We start from the raw sequence: 13,547 nt of genomic DNA, 5'->3' as shown, positions 1-13,547 counted from the left end.
TTAAATTAGTTGACAAGCTCTCACAAGATTAGTATGAAGACAGTGAGGCTCGGAGACAACAATTAAACCACTTATGTTTGATAAGGGTATTTTCGGCTGTGCCACTTTAAAAATGGAAATTTTGAAAAACTCAGGAAATCATTCAATTTTTTATATTTCCTGGTTATCAATCTTCTACTGCATTATTGAAAAATAGGAAAATAGCCTATTTTCACGTTAATGATGGGGAACAGGATGCAGTTACAGTAGACTCTCGTCATTACAAAGTTCGCGGGACTGAAAAACCAAAGTTTCGTAATAACGTAGTTCGTAAGAACGTTTCTTTTAGGAATCGATGAAAAAAAAACTGTATATAATATGCATGATTAAATTTGACAAGAAATTTATATAACCAGAAAATTTGTTTCAGTTTCTCAATAGAAGAATGTGGCATAATGCAATCGATGGTTCAATTCTTCCCGAATACTGTAAGACATCGATATACGAACTAGATGCGTTCCGAGACCTTGTTCGTAAGTTGTTAAACCTACAGCCCGGCCGCTGAGGGTTGCCCGAAGATAGGGAGAATGGCCTAGTCCAGAGTAGGGTGCAAGGTTGCTAAGTAAGAGTGCGAAACGCCCACGTCACTTGTAAACAAAAGGGTTCCGTGAAGAAATTAGCCAGAAGGAATGATGAGGGTGAAGGACCCAAAGGAAGAATCCCTCCTTTTGGAGATTCGAAGAAAGGGGTTGTTTTCGTGGTTCAGGCTTATTTCGGTGCTCCATATGCATGTGACAACGTTGCATAGCTTCAAGGACTACGGTTATTCTGCAGAATGCTACACTGCATCACAATTGTGCTCTCTAACTCACGATTGCGACAAACTAATCTAGCTGGGCGTGCGAGGCATCCGGAGCTAAAAAATAGCTCTCCGCGGTAAGGAAGAACGGGTGAAATGCTGAACAGTTCCTAACTTCACACCGGATTCAATGACACTTTGTTCAGATTATGCCCAAAGTGTGAGTTCCTCTACGTCACACCGTGTCGCATCGGCCAAATTGAAAGGCACCAAATTTGAAATTTGAAAATTTTGAGTGCTCATATCTCTGAAAGTTTGTGAATCGAATGTGCATAGGAACTGTGCGTCCGATTAACAAGTAGTTATGAGTGGGTCACCATGATTCCACAGGAACAATGCTTATTATATGATGTTGAGTACGTACAGAAGAAAGAGCCATAATTGATGCTCTTGGGCTCAGTACAGTAGGAGAACTTAAACGTGGCACATTATTAAAACTTAGCATAGTGTATATGAGCGTTTCTACGCGTCACTGACTGACCGTTACACCCTGTTTTTGTTCATGTATTTCCCCTTTGACTTAATACAAATCAATTTAGGAACTTTCTGGAGGATTACACCAAAAACAAGTTAGTGAAAGCATACACTGGCTATGGTACCAATCTGTGACCCCAGTAGAAACGGAGATTTTAAACTTCAAAGTCGTCGTCACTGACTGACAAAAATGAAACTCCGTTTTGTGACGTTGTCACATTTCTTCGCATTGCTCTGAAATTATGCAAGATAAAGAAAATCCACGAAATACGTAAAATAGTTCTAAGTGTTGCCCAAACGTATGCAAAATCGTAACTTTGTGTAAGTAATGGTTTCCTCTCTTTGGCCATAAAAATGGAGCGTCACTGACTGAGGGGAATTGTCACTGACTGACACATGTGATTTGATGCGTGTTAACTTTTCTTTTTCATGGAATGAGCATTGCAAAATATATCTATATTGAACACAGAAATTTATTTAAAAGAAACAATAGAGTTGCATAGCCAGGAGTATGTCCAGGGGGTCCGGACCCCCCCCCCTCCGAAATTATTTTCACAAAAGAAAAACACAATTATTTTCCTTCAGAAAAAAGTGTTAAAATTAGTTTAGAACCCTCTACCTAGTACCCTGTTTTTAAAACATTTTTCCCCTGTGTTAGACCCCCCCTGAACGAAATTCCTGGCTACCCCACTGAAACATAAGCACATAGTATGTATTTTATCCAGTAATTTTGCTTCGATTTCTATATTCTCGCTTAAAATGGTGAGTACTCCTAGCACTATGATCTATTGCGTAAGGAGACATCTTAATTATATTTATAGCAACTAACTCCACATGGTGAACAAAGAGTGTGTTCCGAATGGGTGAAATGCCATGTCCAGCATTTCATTGGAGCCTGAAATGCCGTGTACAGGAATATCTGCAAATTTTATTTTAATGCTGTTTTAATTACACACTCATACTGCATTTATTACAGGAGAACCCGACTTAAAAGCTTCCCAGGTCATGTTTCTGCCTTTGCCCCCAACTACATCAACACCACCCTTTCCATGATCTGTTACGACTTCATTGCCGCTCTCTATTCTTCCTGTTTAATTCCTCGCGTTCACCTCTTTACTTTTTCCTCTCACGATGCTCGCGCTGTCTCTCTGCTCCCGTCTTTGCCATCTTAATAAATCCTGACATATGTTACAATTAAGGATTTCAGATCTCAACAATCATTCTGCTCCTATGTCCCGCTATCACAACAAACGTACCGAAGCGACGCGACGACAATGAAGGTAACGGTGATACGCGGCATGCCGAAGTCAACAATTGGCAAAAAAATAAAATATTCCGCTGCATAAACAATTTACCAAGAAAAATAAAACTGATATAACATTATTACTCGAGGAACATATTATGCCACGAATTTAGTGTACCAGTCGGGGCCAATGAAGCGCACGCACCAAAATTTGAAACTTGAGCAATACCACAGGTTAAAATGTCAGTCAGTGACGGCCCTCAGGTACAAAAACGGTGAATGCTGGGGAATTTGTTTATTCTCATCTTTCATCCTTGGGATGGACTTGATTTGGATACGAAACGATTTATCTCCCGCATCCCTCGATATTGGTCAGCGGAAAAAAATGTATGTCAATCGTCACTGACTGACACCAAAACGACGCACTGTTGCGTTACATTCCTCTGCATGACCATGTGGCTTTCAAGTATTGATGAAATGGATTGGTAAGACACAGTCATGATTGGGGAGAATGGTTAACTGTAAATTTTCATAGAAAAATCTTATCTTAGTGCGAAATCTTCAGTAATATAATGGCTCTGTAAACGGAATCATTTGCTCATGTGATACGAGAGCTCAATTCCGCGGCGTTTTCGTAAAAAATGGTTGGAGTATGGGGATAAACAGGTACGGATTATTAAAATTTGGAATATTTACACCATGTCAGGACTTTGAACGGTCCATTTACCTCAAATTGAATTTTTGAACCCTAGTATGACAGTTACGTAGAAACGCTCATATCCACCTAAATGCTTATTGCTTTACAAATTGCTTATTCGTGTAACTGTGTAATAAAGTTCATTTTGTAACTGCCGGGACCAGGACAGATTTGTATTTTCGAAATAACAAAGATGTCTTGATAACGTTTCTTTTACTATAGATTGGATAGGCCTTTTCGTCGGGACCAACTATTTGCTTCTTAATAACAAGAACTTCATAAAAACGTTCATACAAATGAGAGTACTGTAATAGATTTGGATTTCTTTGATGAAGGACTATTACCTCTCGGGTGTTGATGGCAGTATTTTGAATCTTTTGCAGGACAAACATGACATGCCTACAGTGTCGTTTCTCGACGTGCTGCGTGAAGGCGCTGCAGATGCATGCCGATGAGTTTCACGCCCCAGCGGAGCAGAAAATGTTGGCCGAGATCAAAGTGGAGGATGGGAAGAAGGGGAAGTTGGCTGTGGCCATGTACTGCATCTGCGGCTTTGGATCCCTCTCTGGCAACGCTCTTGGTGAGTTGTAATCCTCTGCTGACAATCAATTTTTGTGTGGGCATTAACGAGGATATTCATTGCTATGATGTCCTTATGAAAGGAGAGACTTCAACAGGTTCATTTGGTCAAAGAAGCAGCTCTGGAGCTTTCCAGCTGTGAACGTGCACAGAGTGGTCAGCCATATTCCCAAGGGGCAGGACCCTCACTCAGAGGTCACGGTGGGATAAAATATGTGGATCGCTTAAGTAAAGAACCCACTCCAACCAAGGCAAACAGGCTTCACACTTAAGTCAAATGGGAAGCTCCAAAAAATTCCCCTCGGCATTTCTGAAGTTTATCGATTGGGTTGGTTCACAAGCAATAAACGGTTAAAAGTAGAAAGTAGATTTTGGTAAAGCAAGTAATGTCAATTACCTCCAAGATGTCAAAGCCTTAATATATATTCAATGGGCATATTTATTTATTTTGAATGTCATGGCTACTTCGTTATTTGTGGCGTTTGAGTATTTGACAGTTGGCCTTTCGTAATAATAATGAAGAAAGACGTTCATAAATCTGGAATTTCCTGCAGGTGACTGTGTTTCGTGAAATGACATGTGTTTGTCTTTTTCTGCTGCAGCCACTCACCTTGTGAAGAGCGAATGTCGCACGGCTTACGCCAGCGTCGAGGCTTCGAAAGAGCTGGAGAGGCAGTCTGCATCCTTCCCTCCTCTGGTCACCCTCGACGACCAAGCTGACCAGGACCCCTCGGACCAGATGATGAAGGCGTATGCCGAGCGTATGACATCGTCGTCTTCGGCTGCGTCCCCTGCTCCTGCCGCTGGTGCCTCTGCTGCAAGAACCAATGGTACCTCTCAACTGGTGGCGCTGGCCAATATCCATTCCTCTCTGCCCTGATGCCCATTCACTTGCTGTGATTTTGTGAAGCTACATTTATTCCCCTTATTCTTCTGCCATAAACCACCGTACCACCAAATGCCTAGTAAAAATAGAAATGCACAATTTGGGAAATTGCATTGCCATTCTGTTGCACTGATCATTTTTTTTTTTTTTTTCGATAAAAAATTATTTTCCAAGCAGACAGTCAAACAGCAAGTGTAAACGATAGATTGTGGGCCAATCTCTCATCAGCATTGCAGTCACAGCTTACAACTATTTCTTATTTGTGTTTCTGTTTCATGCAAAGTGGTTTAATGTCAATGCCCTTGTTGGTAGAAATCCTTCTTTATTTTCTTATTTTCCCCTGTAATTGTTGGAAGTGCTGTGGGATCAATTACTAAGATTAAGTGGCAGCTTGTTAGTGCTTTTCAGAATATTTTATTTTTGTTAGTATATGGTTGGTGAAACTCAATTTTTGATTGAATTTATGGGAGATTGCAGGGTCTTTGGAAGCTCTCATTGCCAAGAAGAAGAAAGGAATGTAATCATATCAATAAATGCATGGTGATTGCACTTTTGTAGATTTTATGTATTCACATTTTGCAAAAATTAAGGTCTATTTTCATTGTTATGGAGCTTAACTTCAATATCTTTAGGGTAGCTGTTCAATTTGTACCTACATTTACTGAATGTTGATTCTTAGGGCCTTAATAACTTCCACGAATTGTAGTAGAAAGGAGGTTGGTGCCATCAATTGTTTATTTCTAAAATTGTTGTGAATCAGTAGTTATGACTGTGATGATAAATTTATTAAGAAAGATGCAGGTGATGTTAATTTAATAATTACAGAGGCAAAAACCATGAACCATTTTGAAAAGTTGTGTCATGAAAGTTTAACTATGGATAGTTGGTGCAAGAAGGAGCCAAAATTACAAATGACGTTCAGGTAGAAAACTCACCATTTTTAAACCACGGAAACTTTGAGCCAAGCACTCTTAATTGACCACAAGTTTCACTGTTGCCAGATGCCCTGGTCAACTCATGACTTGAATGATCTGCCTGCCGATGTGTCCAAGGCATCCACTAACGGGGAAAACTTGGCGGCCAATCAAAGAGCTTTGCTCAAAATTTCTGCTGTTTAAAAATGGTGTTTTTTCGACCTAAACGTTAGTAATTTTGTTTCCTGCTGGCATCAGCTATCGAGGGCTAAAATTTCACGATGCTATTTTTTTCTGCCCTGTATAATAATAATTCAATGTCAGTGTATACAATGCTAGATGCAGCTGCTGCAATGACTCTTATTTAACGCGTTCACTGCCATGGATTTTCAGACGAATTCACCCATTGTGCCAAAGTGTATTTCTTTTCCCTTTTGCTTTAATACTTGTATCCTTTCCATCTGAGTTTCCGAGTGCAGTCCGCCATGCATGCAGTGTCATCTTCACGTCATATACTTGGCACTAAATCAGCTGTGACCAACAGGGTGCTATGACATGTCAAAAAAGTGATTCAGTTTTGAGTCATTATGACTGATGCGGCAGTGAGCGTGTTAAAATAATTATAGATTAATGTCTCTTAGTTAATTTAATTAATCTATTTTTATGCTACGTTACTTAACGTAAAGTGACTAACTAAAATCCAATGACAGCATACCGTGGCAAATACATTCAATGTACGAAGTTATTCTTCATTTCATTTGGTATATTAATTGTTTGAGTTGCAATTACTGGCTGTTATGTTGATGTAGATTTTAAGGATTTGAATCATGAACTGATCAAGAAAAATCCAACCTTTCCAATCTCAAATCTTTTCTAAGATTCGTGGGATTCGAGTATTTGTGGATTTGAATGGCCCATCTCCAGTTATGTTACTGAAGGATTTTCAAATTTTTGCCGTGATTAGTCTTGAATTTCCATTCCACGAATTGGTGCACACCCCACAGCTTGAAATGAATTATTTATCGATGACACTCACTTTTACATTTTCACTTGACTGATTTGGTCGCTATTCATATCAAGAAGTTTGCTATGAATGTGTATGTAGGCTTAGCATTCAATGGAATCGCGTGGAAGGGAAGGAAGTGCGCATCCTTTAAGTGAGGAAATATTCAAGAGATGTTCGCAATATAATCTGAAGCAGACTCTGCGTTGCGGCCAGGGCGTGCGTTGACAGTGCGTAGATGCAGCAGCATTGCTTTCCCCCCTTACCCTCCACTCACCCCCCCTCCCCTTAGCATTATGCAATTGACGTAAAAACTCCAAGATTTAAAGTCATTCGCAAATGACAATTTTGTTATGGTGAAGCTTCCCTTGGAATTAACTTGCATTTTCATTGTGACCAATGAAATTTTTTTGTTATTTGACATTTTTTGAAATCAGTGATCATTTTGACAACTGCAGCTCTACTCTAATTGTAGGTGAGATGTTGGAGAGAGGTGAGATGTAGTTTGCAGAAAGTGTTTTAGATTGTGTTTGTTATGAAGCATTTAGTGTTGCTTTTGGGAAACGCTGCATCCGAGTCATTTTCTCTCAATGTTTTCCTCCTCCTATTTACCTACGTACAACCTAACCATATCAAGAGAAATATGAATATGCTCCACGTCTCATTCTTTAGTCAGGGTATAAATGTTTGTTGACCTATTGTTGTGCTGATTTGAATTTTTTCTAGCATACGTTGACTGTTGGGGTTTTTAAAGGGTCGGGATTCATTTCCAAACTCAGCTCTCCGTTGTTACCATCCTCCTGATTGAAATTACTCAATGGCTTGGTGGAGTTGGTCCCGATGGTTGTTGTTCCATCTTGGCTGTTACGGAAGTATTTCAAGTATTATGTATATCCAGGGCTTGAGTAATGATGTTAAGCCACTGCCAACAGTGAATTTTGAAGATTTATGATATGTTTAGGGTGGTATGATCGTATTTTAGCAGTTTTCAGTGGTACATAGGTACAGAACTAAATGAAGCAATACTCTAAGCTTCATCTTCAATTTCAGACATGATAATGAAATTCCTGAAATTAATGAAAATAATTTCTACATGTTATTGACTTCTGAGCAAAAGTGTATGTGTTTGACGTAGTTACAATCAGCAATTACAGTTTCCACACAGCATTGCAGGAAGTACTCAGAAATACACCTTTAGGATGGCCGTGTCTGTCAGTGGCAGAATATGTATGTCGAATAGTCCCCATTTCTACAATTCGTGGTCCAGTGGTGGGTCTCGTTGTTCTTCTCTCCAGCTGGTCTTCTGCTGAGCCATGAGAAAACTTTCCTCGTACTCACAATAATTTTGAGTTTATGCTTGAAAACATGATTTTCAAACTTGATGATATATCAAACTACAGTAAAACTTTGATTTTACGCAGTTGGAGGGACCGAAATATGGGCACTGTGTAAAATCAAAGTGTGTAAAATTAAGATTTGGTATTGAGGAGAAGTATAGATTTCAGGATAACACTTGCTCATTATTTTTAGAACCCTTAGTCATACATTTTGTATAGTTCTGATTTGAGCCAGAACCGGATCCAGAAAAAGTCTCATATGTGAGGCATTACGGTAAAAGAGCATGACATCCTTTTCAATCGCATCAGATATATGTTTCCTGGATTCAATTACTCATTTGGGGGCAAGAATATGAAGCCTAATAATCTTATTTACTCACAAGCAACACCACTGATGACGTGTTACCTTAAGAGAAACAATGTTGCATTCCTGAACAATGTTTCCAATGGTTGAATAACATGGTAGAATAGCTAGCATTTCTGGCACTAAGATTACTTCTGTTACCCAGAAGAAATTTCGGAATGGTGATACTAAATGCTTGCAGGGAAGCTAATTTTCGAAAATATTCTCATTAAAAGCAGTTTTCAGGAAATCCGTTGAACCAACTGCAGACAAACAAAGATTGGAGGTTGAAGAAATGAGATATCTGAGGATAGTCATCCAAATTAACCCCTTTATCAGGGAGCAAAATTTCGCTTATACATCACAAAGGCTTTACATCCTGTGGGCCTGGGTTCAAGTCCTGGCAGTAGCAGAAACTTACCAGAGATCCCTACTTGAGTGTAATTTGGAGGGCACTTCCAGTGCACCACTCTGTCCATCAGATGGGACATTAAGTCCTGGTCCCTTTTGAGCCTATCATTACAACCTGGCTAATGCCAACATAGGGTTCCAATACCCCCAGCCCTTACTTCATGGCGCTAATGACCCCAGCTGTCAGTTACCTCCTTCCAAATAGCATACCATAGATAATACGGAGCACACAGGACCCGGGATACTCGGAAATTTAGATTTTTCCGGTGTTTAGATCACTTTTTTAAAGTGAGCTATTTAAATAACCGCGCAACTACCGTCATGCCGCCAGTGATGAATAAAAAAATATCAATAGTCCGGAACAATCTTCCTTCTTTATAATTTTTACGCATTAAAATAGAATTTTCCCGTGAAATTTTAGCATTAGTAGATAGAATCTACCGGGTATAGCTTCTCTGTCTGCATTCTTCCGCGAATTCAGCGCCGGGACCTTCGACTCACAAGCCGTGTGACTTAACGTAATATTTTGCTTCCCCATATCTGATAACAACACCGAACACTTTTTGTATTTCGATTTAATGGTACTAAGCCAGTCATGAGTTTAAAGGGACTGCCTTATCACTCATGTCTTGAATTTGACTTCAATGACGACGCGAGTTATTCTCCAAGGGCATTAACTCCCGTTCCGTTAAAAATAAACGCTTGCCACCTAGCGGAGTTAAGCTAATAGCTATTCAAATTCCAACCATGTTTCATTTAAACCCACTGACAATGAGATACAAGTTGAATCAGCTCTAATAAGGGCGCCGCGCAATCAACTTTCCCTCGCCTCCATTCGTCCCGCAGATGTGGGGTTAGCCCGCGGAATGAGACACCGTATGCTGCTTTTACCATCGTAATGAATCACCATTGACTTACGTCCATACTAGAAGTACGACTATCTTTTTTGGATCACCTTGGAAGCCAAAATTGTGGCACGGGAGGATTTTTAACGGCTCATTTCGCCGTTATATTTCGCTGGGGCGAAGGAGAACATAAGCGTTCGCAAAATTCTAGAAAACCTTCTGTTAGGGATAGATATTCCGTAGTTCTTAATTCCGGATTAACGATCGTCTACTGTAATTACAATAAATATGTTATAATCAGCGTCGATCAATAAGTCGAATAATAAACAAAAGGTGATAATGTTAATATCTCCGGCGATCATCCGTCGCATACACGGGGATAGCCGTATATTTTAGTTATCGATATCCTTCTACGGCAAATTTAAACTAAGAGCGATATTCGCGTTCGTAAAGGAGCCTGAAATATTACTCAGAGGGCGTAGGGTGAAGCAATAATTAGATTCGCGATGTTTTTAGATTCACGCTCAACAGCGCGACGTCATTTCAACCATTCTTGTATTCATTTTTGCAACTCATTTAGACGAATAAATAACCTAACTTCATATTGCTCCAGTCGGCATTTTCCAAACAAGTCGAAAGACTACTGCGTAAAATCAAGATTAGCGGCCTCTTTGGGGCTGAGGTTATGCTGCGCAAAATCGAAAAACTGTGTAAAATCAAGAAAAGATGTAAAATCGAAGTTTCACCATTGCAATTCCCTATGCTTTCCGGCCGGACTTGAGTGTCGATGCGTAAAAACGAGACTTGATGTAAAATCGAAGTGCGTAAAATCGAAGTTTTACTGTATGTACTTCTGTTATGGTAAAGGAGATAATAAAAATAATTTAATTGATTGTAAGCATTGGGGTGAAATGGGAATGGATTTGGGGAAGCTGTGTTGCTTTAGAATCAAACAATTGTGTGCTTGTCTTCCATTGAGTGTGCTCAGTCGCAATTGATTCTCGGTTTAGAAGCAATAGAACTTCCTTTAGGCCTAACCAAAGGTCATTGTCTGTGGTTTTTATGTAAATATTTCATGAGCTAATGCATTTCTTTTGTTCACCAAGGTGCTGGGAAGCTTTGAATATTTTGCAGTTTTTTAAATGGGTTCTTGTGATCTGCGTAAACATTCTGTTTTTTAGACTTTCATTAGACACCAGTGGATTCTTTGTGAGAAATTGTATTCTGTCCTTGCTACTGTCTGATTTCTTTCATTTTCTGTCGTTTCCTCTCCTGAGTTATGCTTGTGCGTTTTACTCTTTTGCTTTGTTTGGCCATTGAAACTGCATGAAACTTCATCGATTCCTTCAATTAATGAGAGTCGTATAGAAAGTTTAGCAATTGAAAGAAACATCATATTAAAAATCATTTTCCAATCTTCTCACTGCAAATGAGTTTAAATTTACATTTGGTCTCTCATCTGAGTGTGTGTACTCAGAAGGAGAGAATGAATAAACTTCTCTCTGGTCCTGCACTCTCCTGTGCGTTCCATCCATCCCTCTCAACAATTCGACGCCCGACTTGAGCATTGTCCTCAGGACTGAAGTCTGTGACGTTGTTACATATGGCCTATCACTCACGTACTTACAATTTAAGAATCTCTAATTACTGAATTCAGGATAATCAGATGCCGATAGTTTCTTCACTCATGGTTGCACCTGTGTTGGGGCTGTGATAGCCGTGAGAAGATTCTACTGCCATCGTCTGGCCCTTTTGAAATGTGTACTGCTGTGCCCTGTCATCACGCACTTCTAGTTCAGCCATAGTCATGCGTGCCTATGGATATTTTTTGCAACTACATAAGTCCACAGCATACTAAGGTCCACGTTTAATGAACAGGTTGATAATTTAAAGTAGGGACTCATTATATCTCACCAATTAAAACCACATTAGAATTCTATTTCAGCTTTTTTAACCATAATTTAACTGTATCATGTCCCTCATCCCCCATAACTTGGGTATCTTATGTGAGTGATTATAAGGCAAGTGTCGTGATTGGTGCAAAATAAAAAATTTCAAAGTAAAGTCAGAATAAATAGCCTTTCCTTATGTCTCATGTTGGGTTTTTAATATTAAAGTTGATTAGGTAATGATTTAAAACTGTGCATTCCTCTGTGGTTTTCATTTGGGCTATATTCACGACAAGTTCTGCTACAGTGTTGCATTATCAAGTGGTTCGTACAAATGTTGGTCGAGTCCTCGAGTGTGTGTATGCTGCACGATGCCTCGCCACCGGCTTTGGTGGCAGCAGAGCAAAGACCTTGCCTGCCAAACCAAAGGTCGCGGGTTCGAGTCCCGTCTGGGTAGGTTACCCTTATCCTGGATATAGATGTTTGTGCCTGTTCAAATTATTAAAATGTTATCGAAAACCCCAATGTAAAGGCCCAATAGTGCTGTTTTTGGAGGTGTGGTAAATAGATAAATAGATTAGAATGTAGCAGCACCATCATTGACAGAGGGGGGTGCAAATGGCCTAATGTATTACGTGTTGACAACTGGTGTGCTTTAATTAAAAATTAGCAGGGGTTGAATAGGCCACGTAATCACCCCTCGGGATTGCATAAGCCTTTCATGAGATGAAACATTCTTAATTACAAATAAGCAAATTATTCACTGAGCGTGATGCCATTTTGGCGAATAGGCATGTATGTATGATCTACCCCTGCCTCCTGCAGTCTGTCCTCAAACAGCTTCATTAACCCGATCAACTTTCCAAAACTTTGATTTTTGGCCACCAGTTGTCAGAAACTTTGCTTGGATTCACAAATACCCTCAGTATAAATACAGGACAGCCTTCAGGAATGGCATTCCTCAGCTCTGATGATCATGATCGAGTCTGGTGTCAAAATTTTGGGCGTGATGGAGGGACTAGCTTGGTGGGGAGGACCTTTGAGAGAATTTTACGCTTTGTGCGCTCCAGGATCACCAGGTCTGAATATTATTCTGGAGAGTTATGTTGTCCTGGCTGAGGAAGAAGATAGTGGATTTCTACATTTGTGTGGGTGAATAAAATAGTTTTTTTTAAATATTAATAGTGAGTTATTGCATCTGCATTTTGTTCTTCCCTCTTTTTATTTAGTTTGGGCGTTGCTTATTTAGCAATGGTCATCATTCCATACTAGTTGTCTAGATTATTTTGGCAGCTTTGGATTTTGATGAAATTCTGTTCAAGTCCCCTGCAAGTATTTATTTATAAATCACTATGTATTACAGTATACTTAACAATATGTTGTACTCCACCACTACTATTTTCTTCTGCTGTACTGTGACACTGCCCCCCATTTCATTTTTTCAGCAAAATTATTGTCTGTACATCACAGGGTGGCGCACGGGTCCGCCAGCTACCTGATCCGCAAGCACCGGGGAGGAAAGGACTGACTCGGTTAGCTGGCTGGCCCATGCATCACCCCACAGTATACAGACTATAAGCGTAAACTCTTACCTCTCCACTTAGCAATGCTTATGGGGTGCTGATGCAATACATACTCGTACGTTCCATTTGATGTGAATTCTCCTCAGCCATTTTTAATTTGTGCTGTCACCAATAGAAGACTTCGCCTTATATTTCCCTTTCATCGTAATAAAAATGGCATATTTGAATACTAAATATTTAAGTATGTAACTTAATTTAACCTCAGTGCATAATGTTAGGCATAAAATGTGAGTTGAATCTATGAATGAAAAAATGCTTTTGGGTAGGAAGATTTAATGTTTGGAACGATCCTTTATAAAGGTATGAATTTGACCAATTTGACCAACCACAGCTAATATTGACCAATCTCAGTAGGTCAAAATTAGCTGTGAATGAGCAAAATTGTTGACTTCAGGAGTAACTTTGTGCCGAACACTCGTGGAATGGAATAATCTCAACTTCTTATTTTCCAATGGACGTTATTTTTACTTGCACTAAGCATTTCACTCCTCTGCAGTGTCATCAT

General features: G+C 39.6%; 1 protein-coding gene across 9 annotated transcripts in view; it reads left to right on the top strand.

Annotated features, from left to right (window-relative positions):
- The window catches only part of LOC124165096, a 97,846-nt gene that overhangs the window by 64,587 nt on the left and 19,712 nt on the right, over positions 1-13,547 (top strand). For all 9 annotated transcript variants that reach the window (XM_046542383.1, XM_046542382.1, XM_046542381.1 and 6 more), the window contains exons 20-21: positions 3,636-3,832; positions 4,434-4,661. In XM_046542383.1, coding sequence (XP_046398339.1) covers positions 3,636-3,832; positions 4,434-4,661 — 425 coding nt within the window. The remainder of the gene's footprint in view (positions 1-3,635; positions 3,833-4,433; positions 4,662-13,547) is intronic.

Source organism: Ischnura elegans, chromosome 9 (assembly GCF_921293095.1).
Source record: "Ischnura elegans chromosome 9, ioIscEleg1.1, whole genome shotgun sequence".
NCBI classification, from domain to species: domain Eukaryota; kingdom Metazoa; phylum Arthropoda; class Insecta; order Odonata; family Coenagrionidae; genus Ischnura; species Ischnura elegans.
Note: the sequence above shows the minus strand (reverse complement) of the source record. Positions and strands in the feature narration are given on the sequence as shown.